At 45.0% G+C, this 24,574-nt stretch overlaps 1 protein-coding gene across 1 annotated transcript in view; it reads left to right on the top strand.

Annotated features, from left to right (window-relative positions):
- Positions 1 to 19,619, top strand: part of LOC117832307 (alpha-1,6-mannosylglycoprotein 6-beta-N-acetylglucosaminyltransferase B-like) — a 37,049-nt gene extending 17,430 nt beyond the window's left edge. Inside the window, exons 3-9 of the mRNA XM_034711391.1 lie at positions 2,122 to 2,132; positions 3,091 to 3,243; positions 4,092 to 4,240; positions 4,354 to 4,468; positions 11,610 to 11,684; positions 17,140 to 17,426; positions 18,966 to 19,619. Of these exons, the coding sequence (XP_034567282.1) occupies positions 2,122 to 2,132; positions 3,091 to 3,243; positions 4,092 to 4,240; positions 4,354 to 4,468; positions 11,610 to 11,684; positions 17,140 to 17,426; positions 18,966 to 19,164 (989 nt within the window). The 3' untranslated portion in view covers positions 19,165 to 19,619. The remainder of the gene's footprint in view (positions 1 to 2,121; positions 2,133 to 3,090; positions 3,244 to 4,091; positions 4,241 to 4,353; positions 4,469 to 11,609; positions 11,685 to 17,139; positions 17,427 to 18,965) is intronic.
- Positions 19,620 to 24,574: the final 4,955 nt, after the last annotated feature.

Genomic DNA, 24,574 nt, shown 5'->3' with positions numbered 1-24,574 from the left:
ACGTTGAGATGAAGTCACTGTCTCTGTTTTACAAACATCTCCTAATACTAAATTCAACTTTCTCCTGATTCACTTTAACAACTTCTTATTGTCATGATGAGTCATAGATCTGGATGTTACATGCTTCAATGTTCAGTGCATCACCTCTTATTTTAACAATACTCTGTAAACAGGTGAATCCAGGAGACCGTTTTCTGGACTTTAAAGTCAAATGTCTTATTCTTGCCTGATAGAGGACTTCAGCTGCTCCACAGTTCAGGGTCTCCTTTGGTCAATAGTTTCATGATGCTCCCAAGTTTTAATGGTCACGTGGACTCTTCTCCTACAGAGCCATGCTGTTGTAGTCCCTGCAGAATGTGGTTTGGCGTGGTCTTGCTGAAAGCTGCAAGGTCTTCTTGAAGACCTTATGGTCTGGATGTCAGCATGTGTTCCTCCTAAACCTGTAGATATGGTTCAGCATTAATGGAGCCTTCACAGATGTGGAAGCTACCCATGCCATGGACTCTGATGATCCCCATACCATCAGGGACGCTGGCTTGAGACCTGTGAGTGATAACAAGCCGGGTGGTCCCTCCTCTTTAGAGCGGAGGACACAGTGTCCAGGATTTCATCAGACCACAGGACAGTTTTCCCCTCAGTCCATCTTAGACCGGCTCAGGTCCAGAGAAGTCTCTGTGGTTCTGGTTCAGGTTTATATATGGTTTCCTCTTTGCATGGTTCAGTTTTGACCTGCATTTGTACAGAGTCATGTCTGTTTATAATGCAGTGACTTCCACTACAGAGTCATGTCTGTTTATAATGCAGTGACTTCCACTACAGAGTCATGTCTGTGTTTAATGCAGTGACTTCCACTACAGAGTCATGTCTGTGTTTAATGCAGTGACTTCCACTACAGAGTCATGTCTGTTTTTAATGCAGTGACTTCCACTACAGAGTCATGTGTGTTTATGCAGTGACTTCCACTACAGAGTCATGTCTGTTTAATGCAGTGACTTCACTACAGAGTCATGTCTGTGTTTAATGCAGTGACTTCCACTACAGAGTCACAGAGTCCCAGCTCGAGGTTGTATATCAGTCAGCTCCCTGTGAAAAACAGTGTAAGTTTTCTGGGGAGACAAAGTGTCTAGGAAAAGTTCTGGTTCTGGTTTTGGCAGCACTTGAAAAGCAGGTGTTCCTATTTGAAGCTTTGTGGATCCAGCAGCGTTGCATCATGGGACCTTGAATACAGAGCAGCAGCAGAATCACGAGGAGGATGGAAGGGAGTCAATATACAGGAAAAGAAAGGATGAAGACTTTAACAATGCTCTCATGTGAGCCTCAAACTGAGGTGGGAGTAGTGACTGATCGGGGAGGAGGGGGTTTCATTGTCTGGAGAAAAACCGATACACGTTTGGCTCCGACAAATGTTACACGGCAGCTCAGGTTCTGACAAACAAAGAATGCTACTGCAGCGTTGGAACAAAGCCGCAGTCAGATTCAATTGAAGCAAACCTTGGGGGAGGCAAACACACTTCAAAGTTACAGTAAGAGAGAGAGAGACCGTGCCAGCAGCTCGAAGGGAAAATTGGCTCTAAACAAAAACAATTGTTCCTCTACAGCACACCTCGGGTCAAATTCCTGAAGGAGTCACTTGTTTGCAGGAAATGTAACATCCAGTGGGTGTTTCAAAGTGAACGTTTGCAGAGGAAAGTTCTGTTCAAAGGCTTCCTAAACTTTAGACCCGTCCTGATTTCATCAGCTTCAAATAGTCTCAGGGAAGAGAGACATAAACACACTTCAGCTGTCTGTGTCTCAGTCACCTGCCATGTGTCAGGGTGTCAGGATTCACCTGTACCAAGGTTTATTCAATACCTCCCCTTTAAACAGGAATCCTGTAATACCCTCCTTTCCAGGAGCTTAGTCTCTACTCATTGATAAAGGTTGCAGACTGAGTCACATTTTCAAATCCATCAAAGTAGTCCAGAACAAAAAATGATATGTGAAAGTCCTGTTTATAATAAATCTATGGATGTAAAGACAAATATCTCTGGATTATTTTTACAATGAAACAAACAAAAGCATGAATATTAATCTGGAGGTATGAGCAGCACTTCCCCATAAAATCCTTCTTCTGACCCACAGACCTCTTCATGGTCAGACACCTTCATACCTTAAAGACCTCATAGTTACCCCTCCAGACCACTACGCTCCAACATGCAGGCCTGCTCATCGTACCTACAGTCTCTATAAGTAGTATGGGAGGTAGACCCTTCAGTTATCAGGCCCCTCTCCTTTGGGATCATCTACCAGTCAGGGTCCGGGAGGCAGACACCCTCTCTACTTTTAAGAGTAGGCTTCAAACTTTCCTTTTTGATAAAGCTTATAGTTAGAGCTGGATCAGGCTTGGACCAGGTCTTAGTTATGCTGCTATAGGCTTAGACTGACACACTGGGATCCTGTCTTTCCCTCTCTCTCCTCTCTCTGCCTGTCTCTCACTTTAACTCTTCCTGTCCCATTAAAGTTAGACCTTTCTGGAGTCCCTGAGCTCCCTTGTCTCGTAGGTTCCTCTGGATCTCTGCTGCTGTGGACGTGGTCCAGACTCCAGCTGCTACAACTACTACTATCCGTCTCCCCACTATCATCTCTCTCTCTCTTCATCTCCCTCTATCCCTCTCTCCAACACGGTCTCAGCAGATGTGTGTCTAACATGAGTCTGGTCCTGCTGGAGGTTTCTGCCTGTTAAAGGAAGTTTGTCCTTGCCACGTACTTGCTAAATGCTGCAAAGTGCTCTGCTCATGGTGGATTAAGATGAGACCAGACTGAGTCTTGTCTGGAAGAGGGGACTGGATCTGATCCGTTCTTGATGTTGGGTCTTTGTTAATAATAGAACATAGAGTCCGGTCTAGACCAGCTCTGTTTGGAAAGAGTCTGAGGAGAACGTTTGTTGTGATTTGGAGCTTTATAAATAAAGATTCATTGATTGAAAAGCCTTAAAAAACAAAGTCAAAATGACTCAGCAAAATCTGTTAATGTAAACACAAATGAAGACGTCCCGCTCTGCAGCAGTGTGCAGTGATAAACTCATTCAGTTAGTGTCTTTCTGTCTCTCAGGGTAAGGAGAAGTTCCTCTCCATCCTGCATCGATACATGGACATCCACGGCACGGTGTACTTTGAGACGCAGCGTCCCACCGAGGTGCCGGCCTTTGTGAAGAACCACGGTCTGCTGCCTCAGCAGGAGCTGCAGCAGCTCCTCAAGGCGAAGGTGGGAGCGTGGCTGGTGCTTCAGAGGAGCAGACGAGTCTCTGATGGTTGTGAAAAATGAAGTCAGGGTCAAAATGAAACGCTCAGACAGAAGTCATTTAAGTTTTTACAGGCGGATATAAAAGGAGACTCGCCTTGAACAGGGTGCTGAAGTCACATACACAAAAACAAACAACACAAACAACAGCTGAAGCATAAGGTGTACAAATAGAAAGATTCATAAATAAGATCTATGTGCACTAATCCAGACTAGGGATGTCAACAATTAACCAAGTATGGATTAATTGATTGTTAAGAACTTACTCAGACACATGTTGTTGTTTGGATTTCCTCTCCCGTGGATCAAACATGATGTGGTCTCATATCTGGTTCAGGTCTCAGGGAGGTGTTTGAAGTTTAAAGCATGTTTGGATGTGAATCAGCTGACTGAAGGTGGAGACGCTCAGCTGGAGGCTGCAGCTGAGTGACAGGTCTCCATGAGAGCTTTGTTTCTCCCCCCCGGACTGATTCTGACCCGGTCTTGCTCCCGGCTGAGACCTGACCACGTTCACATGATTATTATCCTCAATAAGAACGAGGAGACAGGAAACTGGACTCTGAGAGTCTGAAACATGTCTCTGTTCAGTTCCCTTGTTGAAGTCTGAGCCTTCACTTTTATGACTGTGTGTCTGCAGAGATTGACCTGCTCCACACGGTGATATTCACTGTTTAACATTTTGAACTCCTCAATATGATCCACAGATATTTAATACTGTCAGTTAGAAACACTGAGTCATTACGTCTGATACGAGCATCGACCTGAGAGTGAGTCGTTCAGCTCCGCTCATCCTTTTCCTCTTTCTTCTCAAGCTCTTCATTGGGTTTGGATTCCCCTACGAAGGCCCCGCCCCTTTGGAGGCCATAGCCAATGGCTGCGTCTTCCTCCAGCCGCGGTTTAGCCCTCCTCACAGCTCTCTCAATCATGACTTCTTCAGAGGGAAGCCCACCTCCAGGAAGGTAGGTGCCCGTCTTTAACGTCCTGAAGAACATGCATGAGGTGTTTAAAGCATCAGATTTAACTTTAACAGCTGTTTTATTGTGAAGGTGATTTTTACCTTGACTCCTCCCTCAGGTCGTCTCAGCACCCGTACGCAGAGCAGTACATCGGCCGGCCACACGTGGTCACGATCGACTTTGACAACTCTGAGGATTTTGATGCAACCATCCGTGAGATCATGAGGAGTAACGTACGTCACTCATATGAAGCTCCTGTGTCTAAGCCGCTCTGTGATGATAGCTACGATCATCATTTGCTCCTGCTCACTTCAAAGTTTGTTTTGACCCACTTCTCAGCCCTGAGCCTTTTTAATGGAGCTCTTAATCACAGCATCCCACGTTACAGAGAAATGCTTAGCTGGCTCCCCCTCTGCCCCGCTCACCGCTAATTACTGGAGATATTGAGCGGCTCGGTAGGTAAACTCGGCCCACACCTGGGATCACATGGCGCCGTTCCAGAGGCGAGGCCCACAGGCAGGAAGCATTATCCGCAGCAGATCATGTTAATCAATCTCGCTGTGCTCAATCTGTCACAACAACACCGAGCCACGCCGCCAAGCCTCACGCTGCCAAGCTGTGTGTGTGGCTCTGCTGCCAGGTGTGCTAAATACACCCTGTTTCAGGCTGATAGAGGGGGATGAAGAGCGAGTTGGGGCTCCACTGAATCTTTAAAAAGTTCATCCTGCATTAAGATGAGTCAGTGAAACTAAAAGCAGCTTCATTCTCCATCATATTAACAGCTCACCTGGTACATATACAGTGGGTACAGAAAGTCTTCAGACCCCTTCACTTTGTTATGTTACAGCCTTATTCCAAAATGGATTACATTCATTCTTTCTCTCAATGTTCTACACACAATACCCCATAATGACAAAGTGAAAAATGTTTTGTAGAAATGATTGCAAATTAATTAAAAAAAAACACTCAAATATGGCATGTGCATAAGTATTCAGACCCTTACTTTGAAACTCAAAACTCAGGTGCATCCTGTTTCCTCTGACCATCCTTGAAATGTTTCTACAACTTGATTGGAGTCCACCTGTGGTAAATTCAATTGATTGGATGGTTGGAGGCAGCATCATGTCTGGAGGAAACCAGGCACCGCTCATCCTGGACCATACCATCCTCACAGTGAAGCATGGTGGAGGCAGCATCATGTCTGGAGGAAACCAGGCACCGCTCATCATCTGGACCATACCATTCACAGTGAAGCATGGTGGAGGCAGCATCATGTCTGGAGGAAACCAGGCACCGCTCATCATCTGGACCATACCATCCTTACAGTGAAGCATGGTGGAGGCAGCATCATGTCTGGAGGAAACCAGGCACCACTCATCACTGGACCATACCATCCTCACAGTGAAGCATGGTGGAGGCAGCATCATGTCTGGAGGACACCAGGCACGCTCATCATCTGGACCATACCATCCTTACAGTGAAGCATGGTGGAGGCAGCATCATGTCTGGAGGAAACCAGGCACCACTCATCACTGGACCATACCATCCTCACAGTGAAGCATGGTGGAGGCAGCATCAGTCTGGAGGAAACCAGGCACCGCTCATCATCTGGACCATACCATCCTTACAGTGAAGCATGGTGGAGGCAGCATCATGTCTGGAGGAAACCAGGCACCACTCATCATCTGGACCATACCATCCTCACAGTGAAGCATGGTGGAGGCAGCATCATGTCTGGAGGAAACCAGGCACCGCTCATCACTGGACCATACCATCCTCACAGTGAAGCATGGTGGCAGCATCATGTCTGGAGGAAACCAGGCACCGCTCATCATCTGGACCATACCATCCTTACAGTGAAGCATGGTGGAGGCAGCATCATGTCTGGAGGAAACCAGGCACCGCTCATCATCTGGACCATACCATCCTCACAGTGAAGCATGGTGGAGGCAGCATCATGTCTGGAGGAAACCAGGCACCGCTCATCACTGGACCATACCATCCTTACAGTGAAGCATGGTGGAGGCAGCATCGTCTGGAGGAAACCAGGCACCACTCATCACTGGACCATACCATCCTCACAGTGAAGCATGGTGGAGGCAGCATCATGTCTGGAGGAAACCAGGCACCGCTCATCATCTGGACCATACCATCCTCACAGTGAAGCATGGTGGAGGCAGCATCATGTCTGGAGGAAACCAGGCACCGCTCATCACCTGGACCATACCATCCTTACAGTGAAGCATGGTGGAGGCAGCATCATCTGGAGGAAACCAGGCACCGCTCATCTGGACCATACCATCCCTACAGTGAAGCATGGTGGAGGCAGCATCATGTCTGGAGGAAACCAGGCACCGCTCATCATCTGGACCATACCATCCTACAGTGAAGCATGGTGGAGGCAGCATCATGTCTGGAGGAAACCAGGCACCGCTCATCATCTGGACCATACCATCCCTACAGTGAAGCATGGTGGAGGCAGCATCATGTCTGGAGGAAACCAGGCACCGCTCATCATCTGGACCATACCATCCTTACAGTGAAGCATGGTGGAGGCAGCATCACGTCTGGAGGAAACCAGGCACCGCTCATCATCTGGACCATACCATCCCTACAGTGAAGCATGGTGGAGGCAGCATCATGTCTGGAGGAAACCAGGCACCGCTCATCACCTGGACCATACCATCCTCACAGTGAAGCATGGTGGAGGCAGCATCAGTCTGGAGGAAACCAGGCACCGCTCATCATCTGGACCATACCATCCTTACAGTGAAGCATGGTGGAGGCAGCATCAGTCTGGAGGAAACCAGGCACCACTCATCATCTGGACCATACCATCCTTACAGTGAAGCATGGTGGAGGCAGCATCATGTCTGGAGGAAACCAGGCACCGCTCATCATCTGGACCATACCATCCTTACAGTGAAGCATGGTGGAGGCAGCATCATGTCTGGAGGAAACCAGGCACCGCTCATCACCTGGACCATACCATCCTCACAGTGAAGCATGGTGGAGGCAGCATCATGTCTGGAGGAAACCAGGCACCGCTCATCACCTGGACCATACCATCCTACAGTGAAGCATGGTGGAGGCAGCATCATGTCTGGAGGAAACCAGGCACCGCTCATCATCTGGACCATACCATCCCTACATGAAGCATGGTGGAGGCAGCATCATGTCTGGAGGAAACCAGGCACCGCTCATCACCTGGACCATACCATCCCTACAGTGAAGCATGGTGGAGGCAGCATCATGTCTGGAGGAAACCAGGCACCGCTCATCACCTGGACCATACCATCCTTACAGTGAAGCATGGTGGAGGCAGCATCATCTGGAGGAAACCAGGCACCCTCATCACCTGGACCATACCATCCCTACAGTGAAGCATGGTGGAGGCAGCATCATGTCTGGAGGAAACCAGGCACCGCTCATCACTGGACCATACCATCCTCACAGTGAAGCATGGTGGAGGCAGCATCACGTCTGGAGGAAACCAGGCACCGCTCATCATCTGGACCATACCATTCTTACAGTGAAGCATGGTGGAGGCAGCATCATGTCTGGAGGAAACCAGGCACCGCTCATCATCTGGACCATACCATCCTACAGTGAAGCATGGTGGGCAGCATCACGTCTGGAGGAAACCAGGCACTGCTCATCATCTGGACCATACCATCCTTACAGTGAAGCATGGTGGAGGCAGCATCATGTCTGGAGGAAACCAGGCACCGCTCATCACTGACCATACCATCCTTACAGTGAAGCATGGTGGATGGCAGCATCATGTCTGGAGGAAACCAGGCACCGCTCAGAAGAAGAAGAAGAAGAAGAAGAAGAAGAAGAGAAGACTGGAGGATGTAATCACTGCCAAAGGTGCTTCAACAGAGTACTGAGTGAAGGGTGTGAATACTTAAGTTCATGCGATATTTGAGTGTTTTATTTTTAATTAATTTGCAAAAGATTCTACAAAACATTTTTCCCTTTGTCATTATGGAGTAGAGTATTGTGTGGAGAATGTTGAGAGAAAAAACTTTTTGAATATCAAAATGTAGAAAAAGTGAAGGGGTCTGAATACTTTCTGTACCCACTGCGTCTGTCACATTTAAAGTTTGAACTCAAACAAATAAAGGAGGTTCTCTCTGTAAGCTTGCATTAAATTAAAGCTTTCTTTATTCAACCCACAAACCGTGAAGAGCAGCGGCAGCTGGCTGAGAACGCCGAGGAGAGGAGCTGGCTTTTTACGCACTCCTACCGGGGCGCTCATTCTCAGAAACCCCAGCCGAGCCAGGCCTCCAAAAAACCAGGAAGCCTCACGCTGCCACACGAGACCACGACCCGGCCAACATCAAGGGGGAGCCAAACCTCTGTGACAGAAAGACAGGGGCAGCAGAGCCGGAACACACACATCCTTACTGTGCTTTTTACTGCTTCCAAGGCTTCAACTTCAAGGATGAATTTATTCCCTGCTGGATCTCACTCAGATAATCAATGTGTTCACTTCATCTGTTACGCTGGTCACTGTATAGACAGCTCAATATCTCTCCTCTCTAGTTCCTCCATGAGTGTTTCCCCTGCATCATGAAAATCTGCTCACAGTCTCAGTGAGTGAACTTGTCTTCATATGAAGCTGCTGCCAGCACAGCAGAGTCGGTACAGTGAGCTCACTTTAATATAACCACAGCCTGCTCAGCTCATCACTTTCTTTACTCAGCGCTTCATTTGTTTTGCTGCCGCTCGTTTATTGCTGTTTGGTTCCTCTCTAAGCGAGCTGCCCTCTGTCTGAAGCACTGTAACATCAGATTCTCACGGCACCATAGCAACAGTTTGTGATGGAGGAAGAGAACAGGAAGCTAAAAAAGGAAAGCTCTAAAACGTCTGTAACACCTGAGCTCGACGCTTTCCTGGACACAGAATAACTCAGAGCAGGAACGTGGAGGATTTGTCACCTCATGCCATCGCTGACAGCAGGAAATAGTAAATGTTCCTCTCATATTTTAGTATCAGAGCAATGCAATCAGTTTAGGTATATAACGGCGCAGTCATCTCAGAAATATTCCTGCTTTTGAATTCAAATGGCTCCCTCTAAAGCGTTTCTCTCCCTCTCTCTTTCCATCATATAAAGACGCCCAAAAGGCAAATTGCATAGCAAACGTCTGATGAAGTGCCAGATACATTTCATTAAACTCAGATGAAATAAAGTAATAAGAGAGTGCTAAGAGGAACACAGCACTAAAACAGACCATTTATCAATATAAGAGCCTGAGTGCTTTGGAGGCCTGATAGTAAACAATGAGATCTCTCTTCAGCTGGTTCATGGGAGACGTTCAGAGGGGATTCTGTGCTGTACATCATGACAGAACACATCATGTCCTGCTGCATGTCCTCATTATAGATGACGTGAAAACACAAAAGCGCTCAGAGTGCAGTGATTAATGTAAACGGATCCTGAAGACGGCGAGCTGCACTCGGTTTTTCTGCACAACCAGCAGAAGTGTCGCCGTCTGACATCGCCTTGGTCTCACGTTTGCTCCTGGATGACGTGCCGGTTTGATCCAGAGTTACAGAGCAGTGAAATAACAGAAAGTCAAACATGTGAAATATAGAACAGGAAGTATCTAAGGGTCAGGTGCAAAGAAACGGAACAACAGAAGTATGTGTGAGCTAAAAGTATAAGCAATGATAACAGGTGCTTTAAAAGACTATAAACATGGAGTAGTGTCCATTAAGTAAGCAGTCCACATATATATTGCACATTAAGATGCACATGTTAGACAATTATTAACCTTAATATTGGAAGTACTAAAAATACATAAAATGCTTCAATCTTAAATGTATGAACATGACAATGAATAAAAAAACTTAATGTGTAGCAGAATATTACACATGATGCTAACCTTCATATAGCTACATCCAGAGTATATTACACATGATGCTAACCTTCATATAGCTACATCCAGAGTATATTACACATGATGCTAACCTTCATATAGCTACATCCAGAGTATATTACACATGATGCTAACCTTCATATAGCTACATATAGAGTATTTGCACATGATGCTAACCTTCATATAGCTACATCCAAGTATATTACACATGATGCTAACCTTCATATAGCTACATATAGAGTATATTACACATGATGCTAACCTTCATATAGCTACACCCAGAGTATATTACACATGATGCTAACCTTCATAGCTACATCCAGAGTATATTGCACATGATGCTAACCTTCATATAGCTACATCCAGAGTACATTACACATGATGCTAACCTTCATATAGCTACATCCAGAGATATTACACACGATGCTAACCTTCATAGAGCTACATCCAGAGTATATTACACACGATGCTAACCTTAATATAGCTACATCCAGAGTATATTACACATGATGCTAACCTTCACATAGCTACAGCCAGAGTATATTACACATGTGCTAACCTTCATACACATACATACGCTACATCCTTTTCTCTTAATATTGCACATGATGATAAACACAATTTTACACAACATTTAATGAAGTAATGCACATTATAATGAACTTAATGTAGCTCAGTGTTGTATGCATATTGCACATGATAATGAACACATAGTGGCGCAGTATTTACTGAAAATAACACATAAGGATTCACAGACAATGAGCTCAAAATATCTAATATAGTATAAACATGAATGTTTTATTGCACATGATAAAGATTATAGCTAAGTCATATTAAACCAAATACTGTGCCTGATAACAAACACAATGTAGCATGACATTCATTGTTAAATGCCTATGGTAATGAAGATTATACAGCCTGATGTTAAAGGTTACATTACACATGATATTTAACATTATATTGCACATGGTAATGAGCATAATGTAGCCCAGTTATAAAATTAATATTGTACATGTTCATAGTCGATATTTTGATATTTCACCTGTTCATAAAGTCAACCAATGAGAGACGAGCCTCTCAGGTGACTTTTTAAACAGAACCCAGTGGATCCAGTACAGAGACAGACCAGCCCCTACCTGCTGACCTGAACCCTGCTGTCACTTAAATCCATGGTATGACACTTTGATGACTCTTCACTAAAAATAATGAAATCAATTTTCAGAGCTGTCACCTGTGATGTATGAGGTCATTGATTTTAATGGGAGCCTTGTGGCATGATATAAGCCTTCACAATTACACTAATGAATGTGTCAGCTTTGAATGTAACCATCAGGTTTTTAGGGCCTGTAATTACAATGGCTTGTGTTTGTTTTATATAGCACACACAGAAACACACACACACACACACACACAGCACACACACACACACACACACACACACACACACACACTCCTCTTACTGTTTTTCCTCCATCTGTGTGTGCAGGTGGAGCCGTTCCTGCCCTATGAGTACACCTGCGAGGGGATGCTGGAGAGAGTTCATGCCTACATCCAGAACCAGGTGGGTCTCAGGACTGAGCGGCGTCCTCAGGGTGCCGCCGCTGAGGGTCGTTGTGAGGTGACAGACGTTATTTGTAGCGGGCGTGTTGCCTCCCTGCAGATTAGGGTTGGTCACAGTTTGGGGAGCATCAGCGCTGGAACCACAAGATTAATTGTGGGGTTGCTGGTGTGTGACTCCTGCAGCTGGTCCGGCCCCTCTCTCCCCCGTGTGTAATAATAGACCGGTGCAGGACGGAACCAGGGTCTGAAACTGCAGACTCTCATAAACTCAAATACAGCTGCAATCATGGGAGGTTGGAGGTTAAATTCCAGGAGGACGTCTTGTGCTGTATGCATCGTTATTTCTAAAGTACGAACTGTAAACGCAGAGGAAAGAGTCGTTCTGATGTCTCTGCAGATTACACAGAGACTCCATAGAACTTTAAAGGAGTGTTACGTCAAATATCACATTAATAATTCACTTCAGACTCGAGGTAGGACTTTCAGAGATATCAGGTTAACTGGAAGGTCTCAAAATATGATGCTATCCATTTGCATGCATGACTCTGTTATCAGGGAGCTCCTTGGTGCTCTTTGCTGTTTTAGTCCGTCTCTCTTGACATTTGTAAATGTTGTTAATTCCTCTAACTTCATTGAAGCCCATAATTAGATTCTCTTAATAATGCCCTGCAGAGTTTTCCTGTAAACAAACAAAGTGTGTGTTCATCCTGCGTGTCCTTCAGGTCTTACAAACATATCAGAGCAGTTCCTTCTTCTAAAACCGTCTCAGAGAAACACTTTTAAACCTCATCAATCTTTATTTATACAGCGCCAAATCACAACAAACATTATCTCAAGATGACTTTACCATCAGAGCAGGTCTAGACCGCTCTATGTCAAATTATGAACAGAGACCCAACACCAAGACAGGATCAGACTCAGTCTGATCTCATCTTAATCCACCATGAGCAGAGCACTTTGCAGCATTTAGCAAGTTACAGTGGCAAGGACAAACTTCCTTTAACAGGCAGAAACCTCCAGCAGGACCAGACTCATGTTAGACACACATCTGCTGAGACCGTGTTGGAGAGAGGGATAGAGGAGATGAAGAGAGAGAGAGAGATGATAGTGGGGAGACGGATAGTAGTAGTTGTAGCAGCTGGAGTCTGGACCACGTCCACAGCAGCAGAGATCCAGAGGAACCTACGAGACAAGGGAGCTCAGGGACTCCAGAAAGGTCTATGGTTAGTAACTTTAATGGGACAGGAAGAGTTAAAGTGAGAGACAGGCAGAGAGAGGAGAGAGAGGGAAAGACAGGATCCCAGTGTGTCAGTCTAAGCCTATAGCAGCATAACTAAGACCTGGTCCAAGCCTGATCCAGCTCTAACTATAAGCTTTATCAAAAAGGAAAGTTTGAAGCCTACTCTTAAAAGTAGAGAGGGGGTCTGCCTCCCGGACCCTGACTGGTAGATGATTCCAAAGGAGAGGGGCCTGATAACTGAAGGCTCTACCTCCCATACTACTTTTAGAGACTGTAGGTACGATGAGCAGGCCTGCATGTTGGAGCGTAGAGGTCTAGAGGGGGAACAGGTCACTATGAGGTCTTTAAGGTAAGAAGGTGTCTGATCATGAAGAGGTCTGTGGGTCAGAAGAAGGATTTGATTGTTGTCTGATGTTTTTGATGCATGCTACTTTCTCGTCTGTCATGATGACTTGAGATCACTCTGAAGCAACATGGCGGCACATTCTGTTAATTAAACGTCATTAATCGGGTTGTTTTCACTCTGAGTCACTAAAATCAAGACGCCAATGAAAGCTATTAATCCAAACAACGTCTCCTTTATTGTGTTGCTCTCCTGTGATTTCACTACGACTGATAAGGGTACGATCGGCGCCTCGGGCATGTAGACAGGAATAGATCACACCTCGTGTAAACAGATGATTCATAATCTTTATGCAGAGAGATTTTAATTGGAATAGCAGAAAGTGGACAGACTAATGAGAGATGCATCTGACAGTTACAGTAATAATAAGAATCTTTATTTATCCAGTGCTTTTCAAAACAGAGTTATGAAGTGATTTACTAATGAGGAAGATAATAAAAGAGTAACGTGAGGAAGACACTGACTGAAAATGTACAAAAATGTCAAACAAACAGCCGGAAGGGAAGAAGAAGAACAGCCATGAAATGACAGGAAATAAAGGTTAAAACCACCAACAGATAAAAGAAATGAAACCAACACTGTTGGAAGAACAAAAACAGAAAAAGATAAAAGGTTAAAGCAATCAAAAGATCAAAGATATAACATCCTGCATGTGGTAATGTCTGAATATGGAATAAAAGCAGCGTCAGGAGGATTCAAACGCTCTCCTGTAAAGCACATCTATAAAAACGTGGTTTTAAGAGAGGATTAAATCAGCAGGACGAGTGTTTTATCAGATAAGATGTGTTACTTTGTCCACAGGGGGCGCCAATCTGAATTTCCCCTCAGACACTTGAAGTCACCATTTAATGCTCACTGAGGAGGGAAGCAGTAAATCAGATACTGAAGGCCTTTTTCAACCGGTGGACCCAGGGTCTAACTTTAGTTCAGGGGTGGATAATCTCCCCCCTAAAAAGCCCCTGCTAGGGGGGTAGTACTTTTCAAAGGTCCCTGGACTTTCAGGGGGCGGGGCCTGCAATGCTGAACGTGTCTGATTGGTAGATTAACCTCAGTGTTTTTATTCCTCCCTCCGTCCACAATAACATCACACACATCTGTGATTCTCTTGATTTCTCTTTCTTTCATTAGTTTTTATTTGTTCTATCTTTTTGTATGTGTGTGTACTTTTCAAAAGAAGAAGCTGTGATTCTCTTGATTTAGCAGCTTGTAACAGTAGTCTTCTCTCAGCCCACCGTGAATGCGTCTCTCCTCCCGGTGTTCCGGTTTTAAAAGTGACCCTGTAAACTGGAGACCTTCAGCTGAACGTGTCAGTGTTTGTGGAGTTTACACAGCTGTTGAAACACAGAGGGAGTTCCTGGGAATGCAAACTAGTTTAGTTTTTATTAAGATTTCAAAATATCCTCATCAGATATTTAATGATGGTCTAAAGACGTTTATGAGGGATGCATCCGGCTGAGAGTCTCCAGTTAACAGGGTCGCCGTTTAAACCAAAACATCGGCCGATCTCTGCGATCACGGCTTTTTGAGTTCAAAAGGATTTTAAAGCCGTGTTGAAACGTCTTTGCTACTCGCGCTTATCTCCTCTCACGTGTTGATTCAGTGAATCCATCTGTGATGAAATATAGCACCATCTAAAACAGACCAGCTGAGTCTCTTCATGCTAACAGGCTAACTGTTGTGTTGCTCAGAATGATACCTGCCTGTCCGTCTGCTTCTATGGTGTCATCTGTGATGAATGGCATTCCTCTTTGTGTTACTGCCCTCTACTGGTCTGGTGGTGTAGTGCATTTACTTTATTTCCTCCATACATCACTGGCCTGATTTACACAATCTACCCGGGACTTCAGCCCAAGGTCCAAACACAAACAACAATGGGGGACCAGGAACCTTTTAGTTCAGGGGGAAGTAGTTCTGCACCTTAACACAGCTGTGCTAACTTTGACTTCCTGGCACACAGGAGTCTCCACCGATCACTTGCGGCCTTTAAGTCCTCACGCTCTGGGTCTGGTTTTCGTGCCCGTCTTTTGTCCTCTGCTGACCTTGAAGGATCAGTTTTCTGCAGGATGAACTCGAGGCTGCGTTTAGAGAGAGTTTGTAACAGGTTCAAGAACATGTTGGACAGATAGACTCATCAAAGCTGAAATCCGTTTTCTTCTAACGAGCTGAATCCTTTTGAAGGGAGATCCTGTCCTTTAGGTTTCTTAGTTGCTTGGCCATGATATTTATCCCTCTGCTGCTCTGCCAGTTATTACATGTAGAGCAGGCAGCAGCTGCAGAGTTAATAGACGAGCACTAATTTTCCTCAATGGCGGTCCTTGAGAAGAAAATAATGCTTTTACATAAAAGCAGCTTGTTATCCAGCTTTTTCACACTTTAAGATGGAGCCGCTCAGTAATCAGGACACGTTTGTTACACTCACAGAGAGACCACAGGTCTGCTGTATATTTAGGGATGTTGTCCTGCAGTGGAGACGTCTTTATGTAAAGTGGTAATGTGTTCTGCAGTGACGGGTTAAGGAACTGTGTTAGCCTCTGCACTGCTCTGACAGCATCTCTTCCCCCTGCTGTCACACACACACACACACACATACACACACACACACACACACACCACACACACACACACACACACACACACACACACACACACACACACACACACACACACACACTCAGTGAGCCATGACCGGCTGAGACTGTGACCACCCTTCTAACCGTGTGTAAGGTCAGACTTCACATCATCCTCCTCTCTTTATTCCTTCCTCCTCTTCTTCAGCTGTCGGACTCGACCTTCTTACTTCCATCTTCTTAAGTCACTCATGACCCCGTTTCTTCTTCTCTTGACCAGCATGAAGACCGGATCAGATCCAGTCCCCTCTTCCAGACAGGACTCATGAGCAGAGCACTTTGCAGCATTTAGTGGTAGGATTTAGTTTTTTTAGTAGTATATAGTAGTAGTTGGACTGTAACTCATAAATTTGAGTTGGAGTAAACCGTTATACTCAAAATTTGTATTCTGCATCTTAAAATCTCTGATGTCATCAGTTACCACAAACATTTAGAGTCATTATAACGTGTTCATGTTTACAGAGTGTGTGAAGTTTTAAATTACATTGATGAAATGAAGACTTGTAATCGTCAGATTAAAAGGCTGAATGCTTAAATGATGAACCTTTTCAGCAGTACCAGAACTAAAAGAGAAACATGAAGTGATTTTTCTCTCTTGTATTAAAAACACTTTAAACACATAAAAACCATCAGAATCACAAGCAGCAGCTCCTCCATACATGTCTGCAGATCATCTCTAACACAGACTCCTGAGGACCTCCTAACGTCCTTGGTGTTCCTTGTGTTGTCAGAGTTGTTGTCTGCTGGTTGGAGTGAAGTTGCAGCAGAGATGGAGAGAGATTGGAGGTCTGGTTATTGCCTGCGGGCGCGGGGAGCCTGTTTAATAAACGGGTCTGAAGGCCAGTGGGATATGTCAGAGAAATGTTATTACTCAGGTCTTATGAAAAGCCGCAGCTGGAGGGGGAATCTAATCAGGCCTCTCAGCAGAGCCTAATTCTGCCTCCGGTGCTCATCTGTTATTGGGTGGCGTGACTGCGTTGGTATCTTTTCCTGGATGATTGACGAGGACTGTCAGCTCTGATAAGCAGCTTCGTACTGTAACACTTCTTTAATATTTCCTGTATCTGAGGCTGTGTGAGGGACAGAGCTGTGAGGGGGACATGTTGCTTCATTGGAGCTGACAGGTCTCAGTGTTTGTAATCTAACAGTAAAAATAATCTGGGTTATAATATCTTTACCCCTGCAGGACTTCTGCTCCCCTGAGGCTCCGTTTCCTCCTGTGAACTCCTCTGGCTCGTGGCCCGGCAGCCCTCCGAGTCCTTTCATCCTCCACCCAAACTCCAGCATCCTCACCTGGGCCCCCAACGCCAACGCCAACGCCTCTTCCTCCTACGCGTCCTGGCCCCCCCTCAGTGCGCTGCGGCTGCTGGCTTCGCCGGAGGGCGGGTCCTGTGTGAAGGCGTGTCAGAGCGCAGGACTCATCTGTGAACCCGCCCTGTATCGGTTCATCAACATCAAAGAAGCCTTCAGCGCGTAAGATCACATCATATCTACATGATCAGAATCAAACCTGCTCTGTTCACACACTGACTGTATATAAAGATGGAGAGCGTGCCTCCTCCTCTTTACATTACAGAAAAATGAAGCCAAAATATCCATGGTTACATAAACTGTGTTTACCTGAACCCCCTATAACTGGATGAACAGCCTGATCAGACTTAAGTTCCTCATGTGAACACCTCATTCATGACAGACGGTCTGATCCGGGTGGTTTATGCTGTTTGATATTCAGATCGTCAATCATGTAAATACTTAATCCCATCACTTCCTGGTCGGGGTAAAGTTATTCCTGCTGTACGATTTTCTGTTTTTATCCTGAAACGATGGAAACATGACGGGAGCCAAACTGATCTAAAGCCTGATTTATACTTCTGCTCTGAATCGGCGGCGTAGCCTACACCGGGGTCCACGTAGCTCCCGTACCTACGCAGAGGCCTACGCACGTATCAGACGCTCACCTCCTCCAAAATATAACTCCCCATAGAATCGACACGGACCACAAGCCCTGTGATTGGTCGGCTCGGCTGCATTGTATTTCCTGCATGTACATCACTTCCTGGATCCCCGCTCATCGTCCGTGTATTTGATCTCCCCCTCTCTGTTCTTCATGTCATCATGTCTGTATGATAAACAGCAACATGTATCAGCTGTAGATTAACAGAACTCTGAATCTCTGAGGAAAAGGAAACAGAGATCGTAGCGGGGCTGGAAGCAGGCGACCGGACTATCAGAGAGACCACACTGCCCTCTAGAGTTTAGGAGGAGAACTGCAGAGCGACACGGACACATCCACGCACAAGTATGTGGGGCTCAAGTCCAAAATAAGAGTGTGATAACTGTCTCCTTTATACGGACGTCCTCCATTGTTGTTGACAAATGTAATACTGTATGTCCCGCCCCTTTTATATTCTGATTGGTCAGTGATCAGATTTGACTGTTAAAGAACACAGGATGAGATTTCTGTCAGAAAACTCTCCTTCTGAACGCCCAGAGAAGATCAGAGGAGAGATCAACACCAGAGGAAGTCCCTCCTCCTCCTCCTCCTCCTCCTCCTCCTCCTCGCTTTAAACACCAAGTGAAGCTGAAGCTGTCGTCTTGTTCGCTGCCCCGTTAGCATCAGTGATCATTTAATGAAATGCCCTGTCAGAACCTTCCAGGGATAAAATGCTGCATCTCAATGAGCGTATTCTCCTTCGATGGTACATTAGAATAAGTTTCCCTCCAGACATCACGTCTCATTTGCACTCGTAGTTTTTAAAATTATGCAGCAGTGAAAAAGTACAGGAGGAGACACCGGCTCACCCTGCTCCTGGAATATTTCCCTTCATTCCCCGAGGTCCTGAAGGCGGCGCGGTGACATAAATATTAAATCTATCTGTTGAATAATCACTTACACCCCGTGGCTCTGCTGAGAACATCCATATGTTACACATGTAGGCGTGCTGAATGAGCGGAATGAGGATCAATACCCTTCATGCTTTAGGAATTAACAGTCGGTCTGTGTCCCTCCAGGTTGGACTTCCAGTGTGAGGGTCTGGAGTCTGAGATGAACCACCTCTTCCCCGCCTTCTCAGCAGAGCACGCCGAATGCGGCCTGCAGCAGGACCCGCTGCTGTTCAGCTGCGCCGGCTCCAGCCCCAAACACCAGCGCCTGTGCCCCTGCAGGGACTTTGTGCACGGGCAGGTGGCGCTGTGCAGAGACTGCTTATGACCAGAGGAGGAGCCGTGCACAGAGACTGGATCCTCTCTGGAAGTGAGAGTCTGTGGGGAAACGCTGATGAACACTGAGTCCGCTCCTTACCTCTGACCACAGACCGGCTGCCAAAGAAGGGGAAGTGTTTGTACCTCTCAGGGAAATGCATGATTGTACTTTGGATCTGGTGGGTCGAGCCTGAAGGTCTTCATGGCTGCATCGTCGTTTGAAATGCATCTTTTGAAGGACTGTAAGCAATCAAAGTAAAGCTTTGATAAAACATGTTACCGATGCTTGAATCTCACAAGTGTTTACTAAGTGTTGTGTGGAAACTACTGTATCATCGTGGAGTTTGGATATTTGTACTAGATGCACCCAAAGCCATTTACACCATGATGAGATGTACTCTTTTCCATGTCCTGTATGAATATATTTGTACATAAGTGTTGTTTAATAAAACAGAGGGGGAAGAACACGCTGCTGTTATTGACGTCAGGATACAGAGGAAGTCCTTTAGATGAATCTCCCTTATTAAAAAAAGTCCGGCTCAGTTCAATTAGAAGATCTCATCCATCTTTAATGGATCAGAGCTCAGAGCTCAGAGTGGAGAAAGATCTAATTACTTCTTCCAGTGTGTGATTTATATGCAAACAGAGACTCACTCACTGGTTTATGAAGCGGTCTGTGGACTCGGCTTTGAATACAGATAATAACGAGTTTAAAGGAGTCCTGTTTTTAGATCCTTCATGACTCCAAAGGAAGGAGTTATTAGTATTTATTGATCGGTGGAAACAACAGGAACTTACTCTCAACAACAAACACAACACCAGGAACAACCTGATCACACCTCATATCAAACCAACCTTTACCCACTGCCTGTTCACACTGAAGGAATCTGTAAACACAGAGTGGAGTGGGTGAAGTGGAATGGAATGGAGTGCAGTTTGATTAGATGGAGTGGAATGGGATGAACTGGAGTGGAATAGATGAAGTGGAATGGAGGGGAATTCGATTAAGGGGAAAAGAATGGGATGAAGATGAAGGGAATGGAAAGAAGTGGAATGGAATGAAATGGAGTGGAATGGGATGAAGTCGAGTGGAATGGGATGAAATTTAATGGAGTTGACTGAAATGAGATGAAGCGGAACAGAGCGGAATTTAATCAAATTAAATGAGATGGAGTGGAATAGAGTGGAGTGGAATGGATGAAGTGGAATTGAATAAAGGGGAATAGAATGGGATGAAGATGAATGGAATGGAAAGAAGTGGAATGGATTAATTGGAATTAAATGGAGTGGAATGGGATGAAGTGGAATGGAGTGGAATTGAATAAAGGGGAATAGAATGGAGTGGAAAGGCAAGGACTTAAATGGAGTGGAATCAGATGAAGTGAAATGGAATGAAGCTTAATTGAATGGAGTTGAGTGGAATGAACTGGAGGGTAATGAGGAAGTGGAATTGAATTAAGGGGAATAGAATGGGATGAAGAATGGGATGAAGAAGTGGAATGGAATTAATTAGAATTAAATGGAGTGGAATGAAGTGGAATTGAGTGGAGTGGAATTAAACAGTTGAATTGGATGAACTGGAGTGGAATCGGATGAAGTGAAATGCAATGGGGTGGAATGAAATGGAGTGCAGTGGAATAGGATGGAGTGGGATTTGTTAAAATGGAATGAGATGGAGTGGAAAGAAGTGGAATGGATGAAGTGGAATGGAATTCTTCTGATGGATCAAAGCCACATAACAACAGGGATTTATCCTCAACAACAAAAAACAATGCTTCAGAAAACCTGATCACACCGGTCATAGGAATCTAATCCACATAAAGGAGTCCGTCCCCTCTGCCTGTTGACACTGTGGTAAAATCCTTAGTGTGGTCTCAGGCTGGTCTTCAGAGTGGGGACATAATGAGAGTCAGTGGGCACAGATGTGGTCTCAGCCTGAGGAGCTTCTGGACCCTGACTATCTCTGAGAGGGAGAAGAGGAGCGTCCTGCTCCACACGGTGAATGTGTGATGAGATTATAAGGTTCCCTGTGCAGGACGAGGTAGCCGGCCGACTTTTACACGACCTTGCTGATAAAGATATTTTATGGCAACTGGGACGAGTTATTTTCCTGGACTGCTGGAGGATGAACCGAGCTGTTGTGTTTGCTCAGCTCTTTAAAATGCACCAAAGGTTTTATGTCTGAAAGCTTCGACTCCACCCGCCTCCCCTCGGTTATTTTGTTTGCCTGGACTTCATCACTGGAAACATAGCTGCAAATATTCAGAGCTTCTTCAAATTACCTTTACACATGGACATCTTAATCTGCTCTGAAATGCTGCAATGTCACCAAAGTCATTATAGAGAGAGCTGCTGCTCCACTGAAGCTGAAACCTCCTCTCAGATAAGAGGGTTTTAATGAGACCTCCTCAAAAGACAGCCTCAGAGTTTTCATTTAATGATGGTGCTGGTGTCTCTCTGACTGATCGTAAGGACCGTTTCACAATATACTCATTTCACCACTCCAACATATAATCTCTGAACTAATATTGAACTTCCTCTGCATCCACAGAAACCAGAGGCAGAGGAAAATATATATATGAGTGTGAGTGTGTGTGTGTGTGTGTGTGTGTGTGTGTGTGTGTGTGTGTGTGTGTGTGTGTGTGTGTGTGTGTGTGTGTGTGTGTGTGTGGAGGCAGTGATGAGGAAAGCTTTACGTCTTTGTTAAGGTGAGAACAAAAACCTCTGAGGCTTAAAGCTACAGAGAAAAGGAGTATAAAAATATCACGTCAGAGTTTTGTGGAATGATATTCTTTCACCTGCAGCGCTGCTCCCTCAGCTTAGTACTTTGTATTAAGGTGCACAGAAAGATCTAACCTCTATTTTTGCTCCTCACCGCCTCCAAAGTGTCATCAATACCCGGCTAAAATATATGTGCCAGAGTGACTCTGCAGAGACTATTTCCAGTTACAGGGCGAGCTAAAGCTGGAGATAACTTTATTCATAGAAGCTCTTCATCTCAGCAGGTCAGAGATAACAGTTACACCTCATGTGTGCATGGTGCCAGTGTTTTGGTTTAAACGGCGACCCTGTTAACTGGAGACTCTCAGCCGGATGCATCCCTCATAAACGTCTTTAGACCATCATTAAATATCTGATGAGGATATTTTGAAATCTTAATAAAAACTAAACTAGTTTGCATTCCCAGGAACTCCCTCTGTGTTTCAACAGCTGTGTAAACTCCACAAACACTGACACGTTCAGCTGAAGGTCTCCAGTTTACAGGGTCACTTTTAAAAGCGGAACACCGGGAGGAGAGACGCATTCACGGTGGGCTGAGAGAAGACTACTGTTACAAGCTGCTAAATCAAGAGAATCACAGCTTCTTCTTTTGAAAAGTACACACACATACAAAAAAGATAGAACAAATAAAAACTAATGAAAGAAAGAGAAATCAAGAGAATCACAGATGTGTGTGATGTTATTGTGGACGGAGGGAGGAATAAAAACACTGAGGTTAATCTACCAATCAGACACCTTCAGCATTGCAGGCCCCGCCCTCTGAAAGTCATGGGACCTTTGAAAAGTACTACCCCCCCTAGCAGGGGCTTTTTAGGGGGGAGATTATCTACCCCTGAACTAAAGTTAGACCCTGGGTCCACTGGTCCAAAGTTCAGGGGTAAAGTTCCTCCTCCTGTTTAATGTGCACAGAGTGGCGTGAACACCAGAGAGAGTCAGTGACAGAGTTTTAATCGTCATGAATGAAACTCCAGCTCTCTCTCTCTCAGGTGATTCATTGCTCTGCAGACCACCTCTGCTAAGGAGAGAGGTTATGCAGACTAGGATTAATGTCTCTCTGCACTCAGTAGGCACCTTCATCCCTCCTCCTCACGCTCACCCCACTGATGCCCTCTCTGCTCCATAACTCTTCGGGTCCTTTTTCCTCTCCTCTATCTTGAAATCTCAATCCTCACCTTCTGAAACTTAAAAAGATCATTATTCCTCCCCGACCAATCACTCAATCCTTAAAATGACTTCTTTGCACCCTTCTAATCGAGTCTCTCCGTTATGTTCCCTGCCTCTTTGTTTTATGAGAAAGCGAGGTTCCTTCTGCCCCGGCTGCCTCCCACAGAGAGAATGCATCACACACACAGTGACTCTGTGCCCTGCTGAGTGTGTGTGTTTGTGCTCTCTCTATGCAGATATTGCCCTCCTTAATAAGAGTTGCATGAAAAACTGTCACTCTCATTGAATTTACTCGACGGAGTGTGTTACGACTTAATAACTGCAGAATGAAAACGTATCCGTCACTTTAAGAGAGCTTTCAGTGTACTCGGTCTGCAGCGGGTCACTGATGTGAGTCCAGGTTTCCATGGGAGTCCTGTAGACCTGAGAGTAATAAAGATGAAGTTGTGTCAGCTAACCGATCAATTAATTACCCAGTTAATGAAGTAATGAAATCTTTGGTGGGTCGGGACTGAAGCTGATAAAAGGACTATCTCTGTCTGTCAGATCATCTCTCCCTCTGTGAGAGGTGAATGATTCCTCCTGGTTTCAGATCACCTTACTCCAGGGAAACACTTTCTTCTTCTTTCTCATTATGAGGATGAATTGTGTGAAAATGTAGCTTTGCTGCTGTTCTTCATCTCTTCAATGGAAAATTAAAAACTCTCCTCTCCTCCTCGACTCAAACGCTGACAGCTTCTAATATTTAATTACCCTTAAAGGTGCAATGGGCAGTCATTCCAAACATTCAGCAGACCTCCAGGCTTTACAGGTTTGGTATTAAGCCAGTAGATGTGAGAGATGCACCAGTTGGAAGAAGAACAAGAAGAACAAGATCGAGAACAAGAACAACAAGAACAACAAGAACAACAAGAACAACAAGAACAACAAGAACAACAAGAACAACAAGAACAACAAGGACAACAAGAACAACAAGAACAACAAGAACAACAAGGACAACAAGAAGATTAAGAACTAGAACAAGAAGAACTAGAAGAAGAAGAAGAAGAAGAAGAAGATGAAGAAGAAGAAGAAGATGACAGAGAAGAAGAAGAAGAAGAAGAAGAAGATGAAGAAGAAGAAGAAGATGACAGAGAAGAAGAAGAAGAAGAAGAAGAAGATGACAGAGAAGAAGAAGAAGAAGAAGAAGATGAAGAAGAAGAAGAAGAAGAAGATGACAGAGAAGAAGAAGAAGAAGAAGAAGATGACAGAGAAGAAGAAGAAGAAGAAGAAGAAGAAGATGACAGAGGAGAAGAAGAAGAAGAAGAAGAAGAAGAAGAAGAACTAGAACAAGAAGAACTAGAAGAAGAAGAAGAAGAAGAAGATGACAGAGAAGAAGAAGAAGATGACAGAGAAGAAGAAGAAGAAGAAGAAGAAGAAGAAGAAGAAGAAGAAGAAGATGACAGAGAAGAAGAAGAAGAAGAAGAAGAAGATGA

Source organism: Notolabrus celidotus, chromosome 20, assembly GCF_009762535.1.
Source record: "Notolabrus celidotus isolate fNotCel1 chromosome 20, fNotCel1.pri, whole genome shotgun sequence".
NCBI classification, from domain to species: domain Eukaryota; kingdom Metazoa; phylum Chordata; class Actinopteri; order Labriformes; family Labridae; genus Notolabrus; species Notolabrus celidotus.
This window is presented reverse-complemented; position numbering and strand designations above follow the sequence as displayed.